The sequence below is a fragment of the Botrytis cinerea genome, chromosome 4 (assembly GCF_000143535.2).
Source record: "Botrytis cinerea B05.10 chromosome 4, complete sequence".
NCBI lineage: Eukaryota > Fungi > Ascomycota > Leotiomycetes > Helotiales > Sclerotiniaceae > Botrytis > Botrytis cinerea.
Genome location: NC_037313.1, coordinates 1,944,344 through 1,960,971, shown reverse-complemented (window position 1 = coordinate 1,960,971; position 16,628 = coordinate 1,944,344). Strand labels below are relative to the sequence as shown.

Below are 16,628 nucleotides of genomic sequence, written 5' to 3'. Positions count from 1 at the left end.
TAATCCTTGAGCCTACCTGAGTAGTTTCACCCACTCAATAAGCTCGGCGATTATTTAGCCAGGATTTGTTGGTGTTCTACACGTCCTGTACAATGTAATCTTATTACTAGGGATACATGAATTGGTGCTAAATCCGTGTCAAACAACAAGGCTGAGATGAGATGAGACTATCTAGAATGTCACCTCAGCACAACTGATCGCTTGCTGTATTTGATAGATTTGTTAGCCTCTAGCTCGGCTTTGGAGATGGTGCAACGGGATGGATGGGGTGTAACCCTGTCTTAGTTTACTCTGCATGATGATGATTTACGTAGCCTTTTAGAGAATTGTCTACTTTGTGCACTAGACAGGTACTTGGCTACTCTGATGTAGATTGTTTCCCTGTCTTACCTACCCTTGCAACATGTCCATTTTTTGTTATTTCTTATTTTGGATTTTCACAAATCACACACCAGCCATAAATCAATCATAACTTCCAAGGCTCCGTTCATTCGACCCATCCTGTACGCAAACACCCCAGCATCCGCCGAACAATCCATCAATTCATAAAAGTGCATTGGCCGTTGAGCCGCTGACAGCGAAAGCCTAGCCTCAAGCCAGTCTTCAAGACCAGGTCAAATGCTACTCCAGGGATTACCTACGTAAGAAGGTTATCAAACAAGCAAACATCAGCAAACATCAGCAAGCATCAGCACGCACTGCATAGCACTGCACAGCACAGCACAGCACAGTAAACCCAATATACGAACAAAAGGGATGAACTTTCGTACCGAATACGTGGAATTATCAAAGACGAAACTCTCATTGATTACCTATTAAGGACATTTATGAAGGGCGACCCCAGCCTCATTCTCAATTTCAACCCTTCTCCACTTCGTCTTGACATTCTTTATCTGCATTGATTTCCTGGAGTAACTCGACCTTTCTAGATGTTCCCTTTCCTGCCACAACCAATTCTCAATCAACTTTAAACAACTTCCCCATTTCTCGGAGTTTTCGGATGAGCCATCAAACGGAAGAAAGGCAAGACAGTAGAGCGCAATGGCTGGCATGGAGCAATTAGAAATTCATAGCAAGGTGTGTGTAATGTATGAAGTGGATAGTACTATTGTCTAACAGATTTATGCAGTCGTATATTGTTCGATGGGTCAAGGTTGAGGAGAAACATACGATCTCATGGAGTGTTCAACCGCACAAAAAGTCCATGTGGGATAGCTCTATTTTCTAATTTTAGATTATATTATTGACTGTAACAGAAACTTTGGAATCGTCAAACATCCAGGAACAGGATCATCAGCAAGTGTAGCCTCCACCCCGCGACAAGCCAATTTCGACGATGCCGTCCACTCCCTCCATCCAGATTCCAGTTCGCAGAGAAGACTATCCGCGACCACCGATTCGAGGAATGATTCTTCCACCGCACAAGATCAGTTAAAAGCAAAGGGTTTCATATTAGTTGAATGGTGTGGAAAATGCGAAGCAGACAAGGTATCCATGGGTACATTCGCGGTACCGGTGGGTCATGGGGGAATGTACGGATTGGTGTTCGACAACACATTCTCGAAACAAATATCGAAGACTGCCACTTTCGTTCTTCTGACGTATCCATCTAATGCCCCTCCGCATTCGAGCAATCTACAAAAGCTACAGGGTCTGGATGGTTCGCATGCACAAAACAGCAGAAAACCAAGTCCAAATCTCTCAGCCGCAGCTTCGGAGTCCGTTGAAAGTTTGCAGAGTACGGCAATGGGTAGAGGTGCCAGTAGAGGTTCTATGATTAGCAGAAACGATAGTGAAGGTGGCTTTTCAAGCTACCATGTGGGTGTTTTACAAAAGAGAAGAAGAAAGAAGGGACAGGGCTATGCTCGTAGATTTTTCTCTCTGGATTTCGCAACCTGCACGCTATCCTATTACTATAGTCGCAATTCATCAGCACTCCGAGGAGCAATTCCATTGAGCTTAGCTGCGATTGCGGCAGATGAGAGGAGGAGAGAAATCAATATCGATTCTGGTGCCGAAATCTGGCATTTGAAAGCAAACAATGCCAAGGATTTCGAGGACTGGACCAAAGCTTTGGAGAAGGCTAGCAATAATGCTAGAGGCCCCATCGGAGGTGTCGAATTGGAAACGATTCCAACACCGAATGTGGGATTGCAAATCAGGACCAGCTATCTACAGGTTCCGTCGAATAAGGAAGAGGAAAACGAATGGGCACAGATTGAAGGTCTTGTGAGTAGGATTGTAGGGACTAGGGATGCTGTTCGTAGATTATCAAAAGATACTGCTACACCAAATAGGCGACACTCACATCTTCTTGGGGCACCTTCCGGAAGTCCTCTAGTCGAAGAAAGTGCTGACTATTTTGCTCCTCAAACCAACCAAACCAGTCAAACCAATGAAAAGAGACCTTTTTGGAAACGAAAATCGAGTACGCCCACACCTAGTACACCGACATCGATGCAACGCGGTGTGGCCGCACAACTTGCGGTTCCGGTTCCTGCGGCAGCTTCTGCTGTTGGTGAGGCCAATGCGGATGGCTCAACCCCTCGAAAATCACGTACTTCACATGAAGAGCAGAACATTCATGACCATTGCACATCTTTACTTAAGGATCTTGACGCAGTACTCTCGGATTTTCAAACTTTAATAGCTAGCAGTAAACGTCGCCGTGCATCGAATGCTGCACCTATGTCTGCTAGGTCTACACACAGTTTTGAGTCAGCTTCTACGGCAGAATTTTTTGATGCAGAGGCTGGAGATCCGGATCATTCACAGGTCATGATTATTAATCGTAAGAGTGGGGAGGAAGAAACTATAAATTCAGAAACAGAAGAAGAGAAGGATGATTGTGGTGCTTCTACATCTTCTAGTGGAGGAAGTGAAGAAGTTGAACATGTGAATGGTGCAGCAGCACTGTTCCCAATCAAGCCCAAAAACCTTGATCCTTTGCCAATCAAGGCAGCCCCAAAACGCCGAAAAGCTATTCCACCTGCAACAGTTATGCCTCCAAGTTTGATCGGGTTTCTTAGAAAGAACGTGGGTAAAGATTTGAGTACTATCAGTATGCCAGTCTCAGCCAACGAACCTCTATCGTTATTACAACGCGTGGCAGAACAGCTTGAATATTGCAATCTCTTAAACACAGCCGCCGATCAAAAAGATCCGATAAAAAGATTATTACATGTAGCAGCATTTGCAGTATCACAGTTCAGTAATAGTCGAGCTAAAGAACGCGCTATTCGTAAACCGTTCAATCCTATGTTAGGAGAAACTTTCGAGCTTGTGAGGAGCGATCAAGAAGTTCCGGGAGGGTTTAGACTGTTGGTGGAAAAAGTCTCGCATCGACCGGTTCGGATGGCTTGTCAAGCCGATTCGGCTAAATGGTCGTTGGGACAGTCGCCAGCTCCAAACCAAAAGTTCTGGGGGAAATCAGCGGAACTTATTACAGATGGTCGTGTAAGAATGGTTCTGAGGCTTCCAGATGGTATTGAAGAAAGGTATACTTGGAACGTCGCGACTGTGTTTTTGAGAAATGTAGTGATGGGAGAAAAATACGTGGAACCGGTGGGGAACATGACGATTACAAATGAAAGTACAGGAGCGAAAGCGTTGGTGGAATTCAAACAAAAGGGGATGTTTGGAGGTAGAAGCGAAGATGTAGGTGTGGAAGCATATGATGGGGAAGGAAAACATACGGGAACTAGTCTCCAGGGAAACTGGACCAGTTCGCTCAAACTCGTCGAAGGGGGACGTTCCGGGCCAGAGATCTGGAAAGTGGGAGACTTGGTGGATAATGCGGCGAGTTGTTATGGGTTGACGACGTTTGCGGCGCAACTTAATGAGATTACGGAGATTGAGATGGGGAAGTTGGCGCAGACGGATAGTAGGTTGAGGCCGGATCAGAGGGCGGCGGAGGCGGGGAAGTTGGATGAGGCGGAGGATGTCAAGGCGAAGTTGGAGGAGGCGCAGCGCAAGAGGAGGAGGAGCATGGAGGAGAGGGGGGAACAGTGGAAGGCGAAATGGTTTGTTAAGGTGGAGGGGGGTGTGGAAGAAGAAGGGGAAGAGGTTTGGGGGCTGAAAGGAGGGAAGGATGGGTATTGGGAAGAGAGGGAGAGAGTTGCAAGAGGAGAAGGGGGCTGGAAGGGAGAGAGTGTTTTTGAGGTTTAGAATAAAATCTTGGTGTTGATGTAGTTAGAGAATAGATTTCACATTTGATCAAGAATAAAAGAAATGGAATAGGAACTCAATCTAGATATTTGAAGGTAGTATCATTCACCGATATAATGGCAATATTTAGTGCAGATGTTGATATTGTGGTGGACAACTTTATTGGGTTTCGATTCCACACGATAATAATATATGCATGTATGCTGATGGATAATGAGTCTGTCTGACTGTCTGTCCATCTAAAACGACCCAGAAAAGCGCTCTCGAGTCAAGAGTTTCAAATCCACATTCATTCCTTCGTCCATCTCCATCTCATCGTCCAAAGATTACCGACTCGGCGAAAAGAGAACGGGTATATCAAATACCACACAAAATGCATCGACCCGACCTAGAACCAGTCTCTCTCCCGGAAGAGAAAAATCCCAAACTTTTTCCTTCCCTCCATCATGACCTGACCTAACCTGCCCGACCTGATGTTCATAAACTCCTTTTGCTGGTATCATTCATGATTAAAATACCTTCCAAGCCTATGCATGCGCACGCAGAAAAACCGCCCGAAAAAGTTTGGATCCGATGGGAACCGGAGGAAGAAAAAGAAAGAGAGAAAAAAAAAAGTTGTAAATTGTTGCTGTGTGAAGAAAATTAGGGAAGAAAGAGTTGATCTGCTCGTAGAATCGACCATGCAATTGGATCGATCTAGTTTTTAGTGATTAATGCACTATCATCTTGGTTAGTGTGTCTTGTAGAGCTACGGATTGAAGTAGTGAATACTCACGGTAGACTTTGTAAGACAACCTCATTGTTCTGGTAATGGGTCATGAAACCACCGCCTAGAACTCTTCGCAAAGATTGTAGTCTATGTAATTTCCACCATTTATCAATTTTCATGACTCCACTCTTATGTATGCGAACAAACATTCGAGATCCTAGCAAGTGGCCGTTCTCATCGATAACGTTTGAGTATCTAGGTCCTCGAACTGGGTATTTGACTGTAGCCAAAACATCTGCAAAGGTAGCATGTAATGTTTTTCGATCTTTCTTGGATATCGATTTCGATGATGCTTTTGCTAGCTCTCCGAGAGTGTGTTCGAGTTGATGCCTTTGACGCCACGGCTCGTAGCGTTTTACTTGACTGACATCGAGAGGAAACCCATGTTCATCCACTTTCTCATTCTCGCTGGCATCAGGATCGTCCGATTCTCGGGGTGTATAACTCTTTTCGTAGATTATGGCGATGTTCTCTCCAGCGGCAATTTGAACTGACGTTGAGGAACTTTCTAACTGGTCGACAAATGCTTCCATTGCTTCCTCGGACTTTTCTTCCAAGTCATCCACAAAGGTAGCCAAACTACCCCATTCTTCACATGCTGCTGTGACTACTTCTGGACTATCGGGAGCGTCGACCGAAGTGCCATCCGATTCGACTATTTCCAGAAACTCATCCATAATATCATTGATTTCTAACTCGGATGCGCCACCGTAGGTGGCTAATGCAGCGATTGCTCGAATGGCTGCTGCTTTGACAGTAACATGCTCTGATCTTTGGTAAGCTTGTTTGAGAGATCGAAATATATCTTCGTAAACATCGTCGGAAGGACAAGTAATAATTGTAAGGCCAATAGCTACGAAGAAGTTAGAAAAAAATGTCCATAATGTATATGATGATGATAGCGCATACCTCTTAAAGCCAAACAAGCCTCTTTTTCTCCCGTATCGGCTTTGATACTTTTGCACAACGCAGGATATAATTCTGCAACTTTACTTTCGATTTCGTCGTAACAATATCGAACCATGAGATAGTGATTGTATGCCATTAAAGCACGTTCTCGACCCTCTTCGCTGCTTCTTTTCCGATCCACGATTTCTTCAATGCGATCGCTTAGTTCTTGATCCCAGACGTCGGATGCTTCTTGTGGTTCGGCCGCATCGAGCATATCATCAACGGAATTGACACTGTAAGAATATGTGAGTAAAAGCGATGGGTCATGTTTCGAGGGAAGAGTGTATCTAACCTCCATGTTGTACTATCGTCATCGCTCATATTTCCATCTTCCTCATCCGAGCCGTGGCGACTGACATTTCGCGAATTTGTTTTTGAATTAACGGTTGAGACTGGTTTCGAACCCACACGCGATGCAGCTTTTTTGGATACCGTCTTGTGGCTTTCCAGTACTCTTCTTCTTAAATCTCTCGTCATTTTGAACGAGGTTTATGTGGTGGTTGTGTGGTTGTAAAGGTGTAAATGTGAATATGTTCGTGGTGCTTCTATTCTTCCCAGAGTACTTGGCGCAGCTTAGACAATGAGAATGTGGTGAGGACTCGAGATAAATATTTGCAAGGTTATTCTTTTTCACCGACTTGAATGGATTGATTTAAATAGAAACAAACTTGGGAGAAATGTCTCTCGTCCATATGAGATCTTTATGAGTCATAAAGGGAGAAGATGATAAATTGTGAATCAAGAAATCTTTTGAATGTAAATTTTTTGGCCTATGATGAAATAGATGTTGTGAATCGCATGTGTGTGTACCTAGGCAGCATGTACCAGGGACGTAGAAGTGCATCCGATGAATCCAGTGAATCAGGATTGTCGAATTATCAAAGCATGTGCGTCTTTTTACTGGCCTCCCTGCCGCCACTAGTGGGCAGATAAGCATGATTGGTGACGAAATCGTCATGTGGGAAGGAGCGATAGTGCACTTGGAAAAAACGGTTGATATGCTTCGGTATCGATCGGGAGGCAGGAATCTCAAGCAACGCCGGAGAGATGGATGCATGGGAGACAGCAAGAGGAGGTGGCTCTCAACCAGGTCCGATTCACAATGATACGACAGTACGAAGTAAGAGGGCGATACAACCAAGATATATATATATATATGGGTAGGTCGGGTCAGAATATGATAGGGCAGAATATTAGGGTAGAGTTATAATAGGGAAGAATACTAGGGTAGAATATAATAGGGAAGAATACTAGGGTAGAATATAATGATACAGCGAGAATATAACAGCAAGAGCATGTACGATGCGTGAGACACGAGTGGCCTGAATATCCAGGCGTCGACTATACGCAAAACCTGGGGTCCATCAACCAATCCCCCCATCTGACGATCTCTTATCGATAACACTAAAGCCACTAGAATGCCTCTGCCTTATAATTTACCATAGCTTGGATCCATCCGGGACGCCCACCCATATCATATTTCAGTCGCGGCCTCCCTGGTACGTACCTGATAATAAGAAGAGTCAGGATCGGAAAGGCTCTAGTACGGCTCTGCTGCTGCTGCTGCTTTTGACTCTAACCACTCCCGTGTCAACCCCTCCTCTCCATCTCCACTCTTTCTACTTATCACTCTCTCACGCTCTCCCTCACCCTCTCCCTCACTCTCTCCCTCACACCTTTAATTCAACACCCCTCTGCACTCCCATCACCCTCAACTAAAAGACGCTCGACTTATTCAAAGAAGGAACGATCGAAAAACACACACACACCGAACTCGGTCGTCCATGTCCACTTTCTTTTGACATCTGGCATTCAATACCATCCAAACACATATTGAAACATCTGGCTGGCCATTTGCACTGCGTCTCCCAACATCGACCATTTCAATCTCACCTCCCGGAGGATCCACCGACAACGAATACAGACAGCCTTGTCGTTGCGTTTCACCATCTCATTCTGAACACCTTCGTACAATCAATTTCATATTTAATTTCCACAAATCCCGAACTCTCAAACACTTTCTCGATAGCTCCGTTCAGACTTTCCAAAGTCTCGACAGCTCAAAATCCACAGGATGTCTCATCAAGGTATGCAAATTATGGGTGTCATCTTGCTTATCCACTTTTGATCGTTCATCCATTCTTAAGGCTACGGCCAGCTATGGGTCACATCATTTCTTCCTCGCTCCCTTGAATCTCTGCCGAGTTTTATACTCCAGAGGACTCCTCTGGGATATTATTTTATGCAGATTCGCTTTCACTATTTGTTACGTTCCTCACTGGGTACTCATTCTAAACTGTCCATAGTGAACATTCACATCCGCCACAAACCAGTCGAATTAGATGAGGACTCGCTACCTTGCGGCGAGAGATTGATCAATCTCGACCCGACACGAACGGTACTGCAAATAGGCAGAGCTTCGAAGAGTCCTAGCAAAGGCCTCTCGGGTGCTGTCGACAATGCCTGGTTCGATAGCCCAGTCATGTCTCGAAACCATGCCGAGATTATCTACAGTCCTTTGGACAATGTAAGAATGCTTTATTGTTGATTGGCTTGTGCTGACTTCTTCTATTCTAGGTCGTTCGAATCCGAGACTTGGGTTCAATGCATGGTACTTTTCTGAACGGAAAAAAGTTGGGAGGAGACGCCAAATCTCTCAACGCAAATGATGAAATTGTCTTTGGTATTGGTGTGAAACGTGGTATGGATCTGTTCCAACCATGTCATTTTGAGGTCAACTATGAAGTCATTCCATGGAAGTGAGTAGCAACAATACCGTTCGCTCGTAGCATAGCACACACTAATTCTGCTTCAACAGGAGACCTAATAGCTACACGGTACCCGACTCCTCCGATGAAGAAGACGACGAAGACGAAGGTTGCCATTTTAATGATACAGAAATGTCTGAAGGAGCTTCCAGTCCGAATGATACATCTATCGAAATGACTCGCTCTAGCCCCGCTACATCTAAGACTATTGATGCTATCGACCTGACTTTGAACGATACTCCAAGCCCTAGATTGAAGCCGACTGAGCCTTCTCGTGTTCCGACAAACGAAAGAGCTGAGGAAGACGAGTACACTCCCAAGTCACCAGTCTTAGATGGCATCGTGGGAGATTCTCGCAATGGTGCAAGACCAAACACAAATCCACAACAAAAAGCTGACCATCCTCAAAAGGCGTCCAAATCTTTCACATACACTTTCGATTACGATAGCAATGAAGACGAAGATGAAGAGATGCTTTCAACGCCATCTGAATCCGATGATTCTGAAATGGAAAACTCATCTGAACTAGAAGGTTTTAGGGGATTTGAGGATTTACCTTCTGATGATGTCAATGGTGAAGATATCAACGAAGATGAATCGATGTCCGACGAATCGGAGGAATCAGAGGTTCAAGTTCTGCTAACTGAAACTCGTGAAGCACTTAAGGAGATTCTACCTTCATATCCTTCACTAGATTCGGATTCATCGCATGCATCTTCTCCTGCTCCTCAGGCCACCCTCGCTCAGACTCTTTCACAGGGTGGCGTCACCAATTCCCGAACTCCATTCGACGACAATGTGGACATTCCTGAATCTCATATTCGAACTCAGATTCATACTTCTGACGAGGTTATCGCTCTCGATGAACAGAACAACGATGATGAAGATGAAGCCGATGATGACGATGATCGAAGTGTTGGACTTTCCGAAGCTGCTAATGAAGGTTTACAAACATTATACAAAGACGGTTTACTCAAGAAAGAACCAGCCTGCAACCCCACTCATCTTATCGATGGACCTTACGATGAATTCGCCAAGTCCAAGTCCAACATCGAGAGCTACTATGCCACTTGTACTCCTACCTATGATGCTTCACCTTTCGGCTACTACAATTCTCACATAAACCGTTCTTCGATTTCTGCTCGCCAATGCGGAAACTCTCCCAACGATTATTATTCTTTCGCTAAACCTAGATCACCTTTTGCTTCTTATTACGGTCGAGAGGCAAGCCCTTCGTCAGTAGCAATGGCTAGACCGCCTTACCCAGAGAAGTATGGCGGTCAAACTCGCGAAACCTTATCTGTCAAAACTTTGGGTGATAAAACTGGCAAGCACGCTTTCTTTGAAGCCAGAGAAGAAAACAAAGTACAATTTCAATCCCATGTTGATGATGAAGAAACTCAATTCTCTCCATTATCAATGACAAGACCAATCCGGGCTCTCAAAACCGCAAAGCCCTTGGCTAAATTTGTACAACCTATACTACCAGTTAAATATCACGGCAATGGCATCGATCATGGTTTCGTAATCAACGATCGCCCTGTTTCTAATCTTGAATCGTCCCAGAATCGACCTTCGATCCATCCCTATTACTTCAGTTCAGACGCCTCATCAAGAGCTTTAGAGAGTCCAGTCTTAGAAAGACATCCCACTAGATCTGGTCTAAGTATTGACGATATCATCGACAGCTCTTCAGTAGGCAAGAAGAGAAAGGCCGATGAGATTTCCAACGATGAATTAGTCAAAAACGAGGTTCGAGACTGGGTTTCTGGTGTCAACGAGTTTACAAAGTCCCAAGCTGCTATGGTTACACGGGAAGAAACTACTGTCCCTGAATCTACAACTCAAACCATCCACCACGCCCAAAAGGTTCAATCGGATGTGCAACTGGCCACAGCCAATGCTGCAATTCAACAAAATAAGCTTCCAGTCTTGGCTGCTACTACAACTGGTCCTGAACATCGACCAGTTAAGAGACTCAAGATGAGGAAGTTTGTCGAAGCTATAGGATACTTTGCACTCGGAGGAGCTGCTGTTGGTGCTGGTTTGTTTTCGGCACTTGTAGCAACAGCTCCAGATTTTGTTTAAGCTCAGCAAGGAATATCAAACCAAGCTGAATTTACAATAATTGCTACTCTTACAACATGACGGTAATTTATCGAGAACTTGTGAAACGGACGGATAATGGGAATAGAAATGGGTATCGGGGAAATAACGAAAGGGGGGATATTATAACACGGTATTGATGAAAGAAGCGTCGAGTGCACTTCTTATTCTACCGAATCTACGACTGGTTAATGTGTCTAAATATTGACAAAGGATATATGCCGCGTTTTGAACATTGCGTGGTTGGCGTTTGAGGGACTAGCGTGATGATTGTCAATTTGTTTATGAGGATAGTGGAATGGATGGATTGGGTTGCGATGGATAAACGATTTCTTTTGTTGATTGTGGAATGGATAGGAGAGTTTTTTACATCACAACATACATTAGGCACTTCTTTTCTTCTCATTTATGTTTTGTTTATTGGCTTTGGTTTTTACAATGATGCGTATGGATAGGGGGTAGTTGGGAGTTAGTTGGGACAACTAGTAGCTGGGTAGTCATGAAACATAAATATGCTGGGGTGATTAAATATGAATAGGAAATACCAAAAAAATTAGAAAATTTGCATTGAATAATGAAATGTGATTGCTTGCGGTGTATGGTTCTTAGTTGAGTATTTTGATGGATGTATAATAAAATATATTAAATGGTTTTATAATTTATAAGGGATAATGAATTTGATATCGAAGAAACTCTATTTACTTGAGGTTATGAAATCAAGCTGAATAGATGATCTATCTTGAAGTGGTGTTTGTTTTGTGAGTATTTGATAGTGATAGAAGTTAATTGTATATAAGATTATATCAAATCATATCATATTATAACATTTATTTCTTTCTTGTTTTTAGTGGATGAATAAACGCATGAATGAGTAAGGAAACAAAGTACACGGAATTATAAACAAAATGAAGTGAAATGAAGTGAAGTGAAAAATAGAATAATCATAAAAATTTATTTGGGGATCGGATCGGAGTGGAGAGTTTGGATTGAGGGGGGTGGGATGGGGTGGATGTGAAGAGGGAAAGGGAAAGGGAAAGGGAAAAGGGAAAAGGGAGGTGTTGGTATCACCATGGGGATGGTGAAGTCAATATAGTACTATGGTTCACACTGTTGTAATATTGCTTAGGGTTCTAAAAGCTAGGACTACGAAACGTATTGCTGTAGTGCCGAAAGGCGCTAGCGCAAGCGCTAGCACGGTCACATGATCCCTATCCCGACAGGAGGGTTGGGTTGGGTTTGTGAGATAGGATTGGAGAATATATATAAATATTCATAGTATTACTTACTCACTTATTTATTCATTCATTTATTTATTCAGTATCAATATCAATATCAATATCAATATCAATATCAATATCAATATCAATATCAATATCAATATCAATATCAATATCAATATCAATATCAATTAGTTAAATAAACAATGTAATACAAATATACAACAAATACAGTTTTATCAAAACAGCTTATTAATTAGAATTGTTTCGTTCTTTGTGAGTTGTTTAATTTGTGAAAAGTTGTGTTGGGTTATTTATTTATTTATTTAATATTTAAGAGGGATTAATTGGGGTTTTAAGAGACAAGAAAGAATTCTCTGAGCTGTGGGGTTGTTTGTTTGTTTTTTTGTTTGTTTGTGGAAGTGTGGGAGTGTGAGAGTTTGTATGCGAAGAGGAGGTAGATTAGATGGATAAAATTAATATTATTTATAGATTTGATTTGATTAGAGGGAAATTTGGAGATTTGGAGAGGGAGAGGGTAAGAGGGAGAGGGTAAAGGATGATGGTGGAGTTGGGATGATGAGAGTGAGGTGATGGGAGTGTGATAACAGGAGTGAATTGGTGGGAGTGTGATTTAAGATTCGAGAGGAGAGTTGAGATTTGAGATTTGAGATTTGAGGTTTGAGAGGAGAATAATGAGTGGTGAGTAGTTGGTTAGGATGGTGAGTTAGGGTGAATGGGATAAGAAGAGATTTTTGGATTGGGTTGTATTGTTTGAGGTTGGATTTGTCTTGGATTTGTCTTGGATTAGGTGGTAAGTGGGTAGATATTTGAATGACAGAAATCAAATTACGGTATTTGAGGGTTGGAGTTAGAGTTATTGGAGAGTTGGAGGTATTAGGGGATTGGAGAATTGAGGGAGTAGGGGAGATGGGGGAGATAGAGGAGAGGGGGGGGTGAAGTAATGAACGATAGGAGTGTTGAATGATAGGAGCTTTTTGATTACTGATTGCTGATTACTATTTGGGGATGAGAGAATAGGATAGGGTTTTGATTATGTTTAAATTGGAAATAGAGAGGGGTATTATTAACTTAATAGGTTGTGTTTTTGATGATGATGATGGTGATGGGGGTTTTTGATGGGAATGAATAGGGGTTGCAATTTTGATTATAATAACAGATGGATGATAAACAATAGTAATAAGTAGTAAACAGTAGATAACGAGGCTAAAATTAAATATTTTAAAATAGCTATAGATCTTGCGAATTTAGAAAGTGAGAGGAAATTCTTGGAGGTTGGGGAAAAGAGATGAGGGGATGTGGATGAGGATGAGAGGAGCTGAGTGGTTGAGTTGGATTGAGTTATTTGAGTGTAGTTTGGTGTGGTGTGTATGGCATGTATGGTGTGCATAGTGTGGTGTGTTATGATATAGCATGGGATATTATAGTATGCATTATTTAGAGTTTTTGTTTATATTTATTTAGGCAAATTTTGTTTCTGCTTTGTGTTTTTTGTGTGGAGATTGTTGGAACTCAGATATTGTTGAAGAGGATGAGGAGGGGTTTAATGATTTGTGAGATGGGTGCTTGGATTTTGATTGAGATGATGATGATTACTCCAGGGAGGCTCAATGCTGAATTGAATGTGCTCAATGTGATGAGAGTAATGACCTAATGAACGGATTACAAATTAATTGGGATATCGATATGGGTTTATATACAGATATTCATATGTTGCAGTAGGATTCACAAGAAGAATTGGAAAGTAGAATGAGAAAAATAAAAAGTGAAATGGTGTTGTGAAATCGCAAATCTTGAAGTAGTCAGGGGTCGAGAGAGTAGATGGTCTGAGGATATTGAGGGATGTTGTTTCATTTTGTTGTCTTGTGGGGAAAAGACAATGCAGAGAGCAGGAATTGATGAGATGAGTTTATCTATTCTATTCTATTTTCTTTCAAATAAGCGTGAAAGATCTTGAGTTGGTGAGTTTATCGCACCAGGCTCAAATTTGAATCGTTATTATACTAGAGATTATTGGTTTTACATATGAAATAGATGGATTGATAAATGAATACTCGTAACTTGAATCTGGTGATGACGATTGAGTCTCGCTCGCTTATGAAAGGGGGTGCTGGGGTAATGGTGGGGCTGTGAGTTTATTTTTTTGATTTTTTCCTAATAAGTGTGTTAGTCATAGAATATGTGTACCATTATTAATTACTATTTGACAATTAGTTGAGGGGGAGATGTATAGGATTACCGTTGTAGGAAAGTTTCTGTATATGTCTTCCGAGATTCTGCTAGTTGGTAAATTAGCTACTATCTTTCCAACTCTCATATTTTCGCATGGTCGACCTTGACGCAAATTACGAATTGTAAAGTAAAAGTGATGGAGAAGAAAAAGGGATATTTGGGGGACTGAAGTTTTTCCAGCCAGGTGAGTGAATGAGTGAGTGTGGTAACTGCATTCTCTAGATAATCATAGCCGCTTATAATAGTCAGGCTAATATTGCAGTAACAAATCTCAAAAATCAAAAGAAATGAAGCCCGCGAAAGAAGCTCAAGTCAAGGAAAGCTGTTGGGAGGACTAAATCTATTAATTACTTTTGTTTAAGTACTTCCTCAGAATCAGAACTTGAAGTAGAACTTACCACCAAGGAGATAATAGTCTAGAAAGAGGTATGATATGGTATCTTGATATTTTAAGCATCTTAGATGCCTCACGATTTCTGTAGAGGTTTTATTTCGAAATCATAGTCAATGGTTTAACCCTAAGACTTACCATTTCATATGAAGCTGTCAAAATGTTTTACAAGAAAAGCAGAAAGATGGTGTGAGAGATGATAAAAGGAATTCGTTAACCCTAGTTGTGTTATGACCGATGGGTTTGGAAAAGTCATGATATCACAGAAAAGGCGCGCAGACGAGTTTGATTGGATATTTGGAGTTCATGGCGAGATCCATTTGGGAGTTCTTCAAGCACAGATATAGATGCAATAAAATAATTATGATATTGAGAAGATGAAATAGACATTGATGGGAAAATGTATATTTCCAAGTGCTGTCCCACACACAAACCCACCCAACTTATCATCTATATCCACATCGTCATTTATGTACATTCTAGCCTATTTACAAGCATCTAATCCAACCAATTATGATACGGAACTTTTCCACTACACCGCATCCAGCTTCATGTTGATGGACTTAGGTAGTCCTAGGGGGGTCCAACTCAGGGTTGGCCGTAGTGTCAATCCCGATTGTAATGTAACCAATCATTCCCTTGGTGATATCTTCTCCATCAACTGGGACAATGTCCACAACTGGATTGTATCCATTTGCGAATCCACCGGAGTAGTAGTTATCCTCAGCATTGGTGGTGCGGTTAATTTGAGTGTGGCTTGCATAAGGTTCCTCAGCCAAGATTGTCTCAATCACATCCTCATTGAAATAGAATTGACCGATGGAGTTTGAGTTTCCAGTTGCAATGGTACCATTAGAGTGGAGAACGTAGTCGGTGAAAACTACATTTTTATGTTAGAACATGGACGCAGGAAACTTTGATGTGAAACGAAAGATTTATAAGTGCGGGAAAGAAAATATTTACCTTGAGCATGGATGTGAATAGCTCTTTGAACATAGAAACCAGGGAAGATAGTCTTCATCTCTAACATTCCCTCGTCATTCGAAGGCCACATTCCTCTCAACCAAGTTGAATCATCTGTATGAATGTCTGTAACACCAATTTGGAAATCGGTGACATTCAACTCCTTAAGCAGAGTAGGGAATGGAATATTGGCGTCTCGGCCGGTGAAACTGGAGTAACTACCAGTGCTGTTGCAATGCCAAAAGGCAACGAGCGCATTGGGAAGTGGTTCACATGTCGCCATGTCAATAACTCCCACATCAAGAGTTAGAGGAATACCAACTTGGTCCTCAGTCATATCTTGACGGAGTGTCTCAGATCGAGGCCAGTAGTATGGACCGGCAGTGACGTCGGCACCCAAAACACAAGTATCGTTTTGGAGAACATCGTAGTAAGGCGCTTCGGTGGTGATGGTGTAAGTTGTGTTACCAGATCGTTTGGCGAGAGCCTCTGCATTTCGTCGTTCATATCGACGTTTGTTGTAGCTTGCAGTTCCGGAAGCGCATCGCTTGGAGAGGTCTGCGGATCGTTTATGCACTTCTGATGAAACTTCTTTATGGGCAAGAAGTGGTGTGGCTAGAAGGCCGAGGACAGAGAGGTGTTGGAGCTTCATGTTGATGGAATTTCTTGGTTTCAAGCCGAGAGAAGTAGATGTACTGAAGGCGATGCTGATACTTCAATGTAGAAGTACATGATGCTCTCTTATATATGCGTTCCAAGCCCCATTCATTACTTTCAGATACACATCATTGGCAAACATGCCTGCACTCTGAAGGCCCACATGTGAGGATGTACCACAAAAAGTACCTGACTGCCGAACAAATCGCATCTTCAAGGAATCTTCAAGGAATCTTCCAAATGTGGTCTTGCGCAGATAGCGGAGAGCCAAGTGTTGAGGCTAATTAATTGATGGATTGTGGCATACAACCGATAAAGTAGGAGGGAGCCGAATGTGCCTACGCGGCAGTGACATCGCCAAGGCTTGGCAATGGAACCTCAATTAT

General features: G+C 42.4%; 4 protein-coding genes across 4 annotated transcripts; 2 read left to right on the top strand and 2 right to left on the bottom strand.

The window, feature by feature from the left end:
• The first annotated feature begins 345 nt into the window (after positions 1-345).
• On the top strand, positions 346-4,271 carry Bcosh3. The gene is made up of 3 exons (XM_001557660.2): positions 346-1,077; positions 1,130-1,206; positions 1,257-4,271. The coding sequence occupies exons 1-3, from the start codon at positions 1,042-1,044 to the stop codon at positions 4,165-4,167; spliced, it is 3,024 nt and encodes a 1,007-aa protein (XP_001557710.1). The 5' UTR covers positions 346-1,041; the 3' UTR covers positions 4,168-4,271.
• Positions 4,272-4,284: 13 nt separating this feature from the next.
• BCIN_04g05600 (hypothetical protein) lies at positions 4,285-6,658 on the bottom strand. The gene is made up of 4 exons (XM_001557659.2): positions 6,180-6,658; positions 5,846-6,120; positions 4,943-5,789; positions 4,285-4,885 (listed from the first exon to the last, which is right to left on the bottom strand). Exons 1-4 carry the CDS (start codon positions 6,362-6,364, stop codon positions 4,864-4,866), a joined length of 1,329 nt encoding a protein of 442 aa, XP_001557709.1. The 5' UTR covers positions 6,365-6,658; the 3' UTR covers positions 4,285-4,863.
• Positions 6,659-7,346: 688 nt separating this feature from the next.
• On the top strand, positions 7,347-11,308 carry BCIN_04g05590 (hypothetical protein). Its single transcript, XM_024692679.1, has 4 exons — positions 7,347-7,974; positions 8,194-8,414; positions 8,465-8,646; positions 8,706-11,308. Exons 1-4 carry the CDS (start codon positions 7,962-7,964, stop codon positions 10,741-10,743), a joined length of 2,454 nt encoding a protein of 817 aa, XP_024548458.1. The 5' UTR covers positions 7,347-7,961; the 3' UTR covers positions 10,744-11,308.
• Positions 11,309-14,970: 3,662 nt separating this feature from the next.
• BCIN_04g05580 (hypothetical protein) lies at positions 14,971-16,281 on the bottom strand. The gene is made up of 2 exons (XM_001557656.2): positions 15,586-16,281; positions 14,971-15,502 (listed from the first exon to the last, which is right to left on the bottom strand). Exons 1-2 carry the CDS (start codon positions 16,235-16,237, stop codon positions 15,186-15,188), a joined length of 969 nt encoding a protein of 322 aa, XP_001557706.2. The 5' UTR covers positions 16,238-16,281; the 3' UTR covers positions 14,971-15,185.
• Between the last annotated feature and the right edge of the window lie 347 nt (positions 16,282-16,628).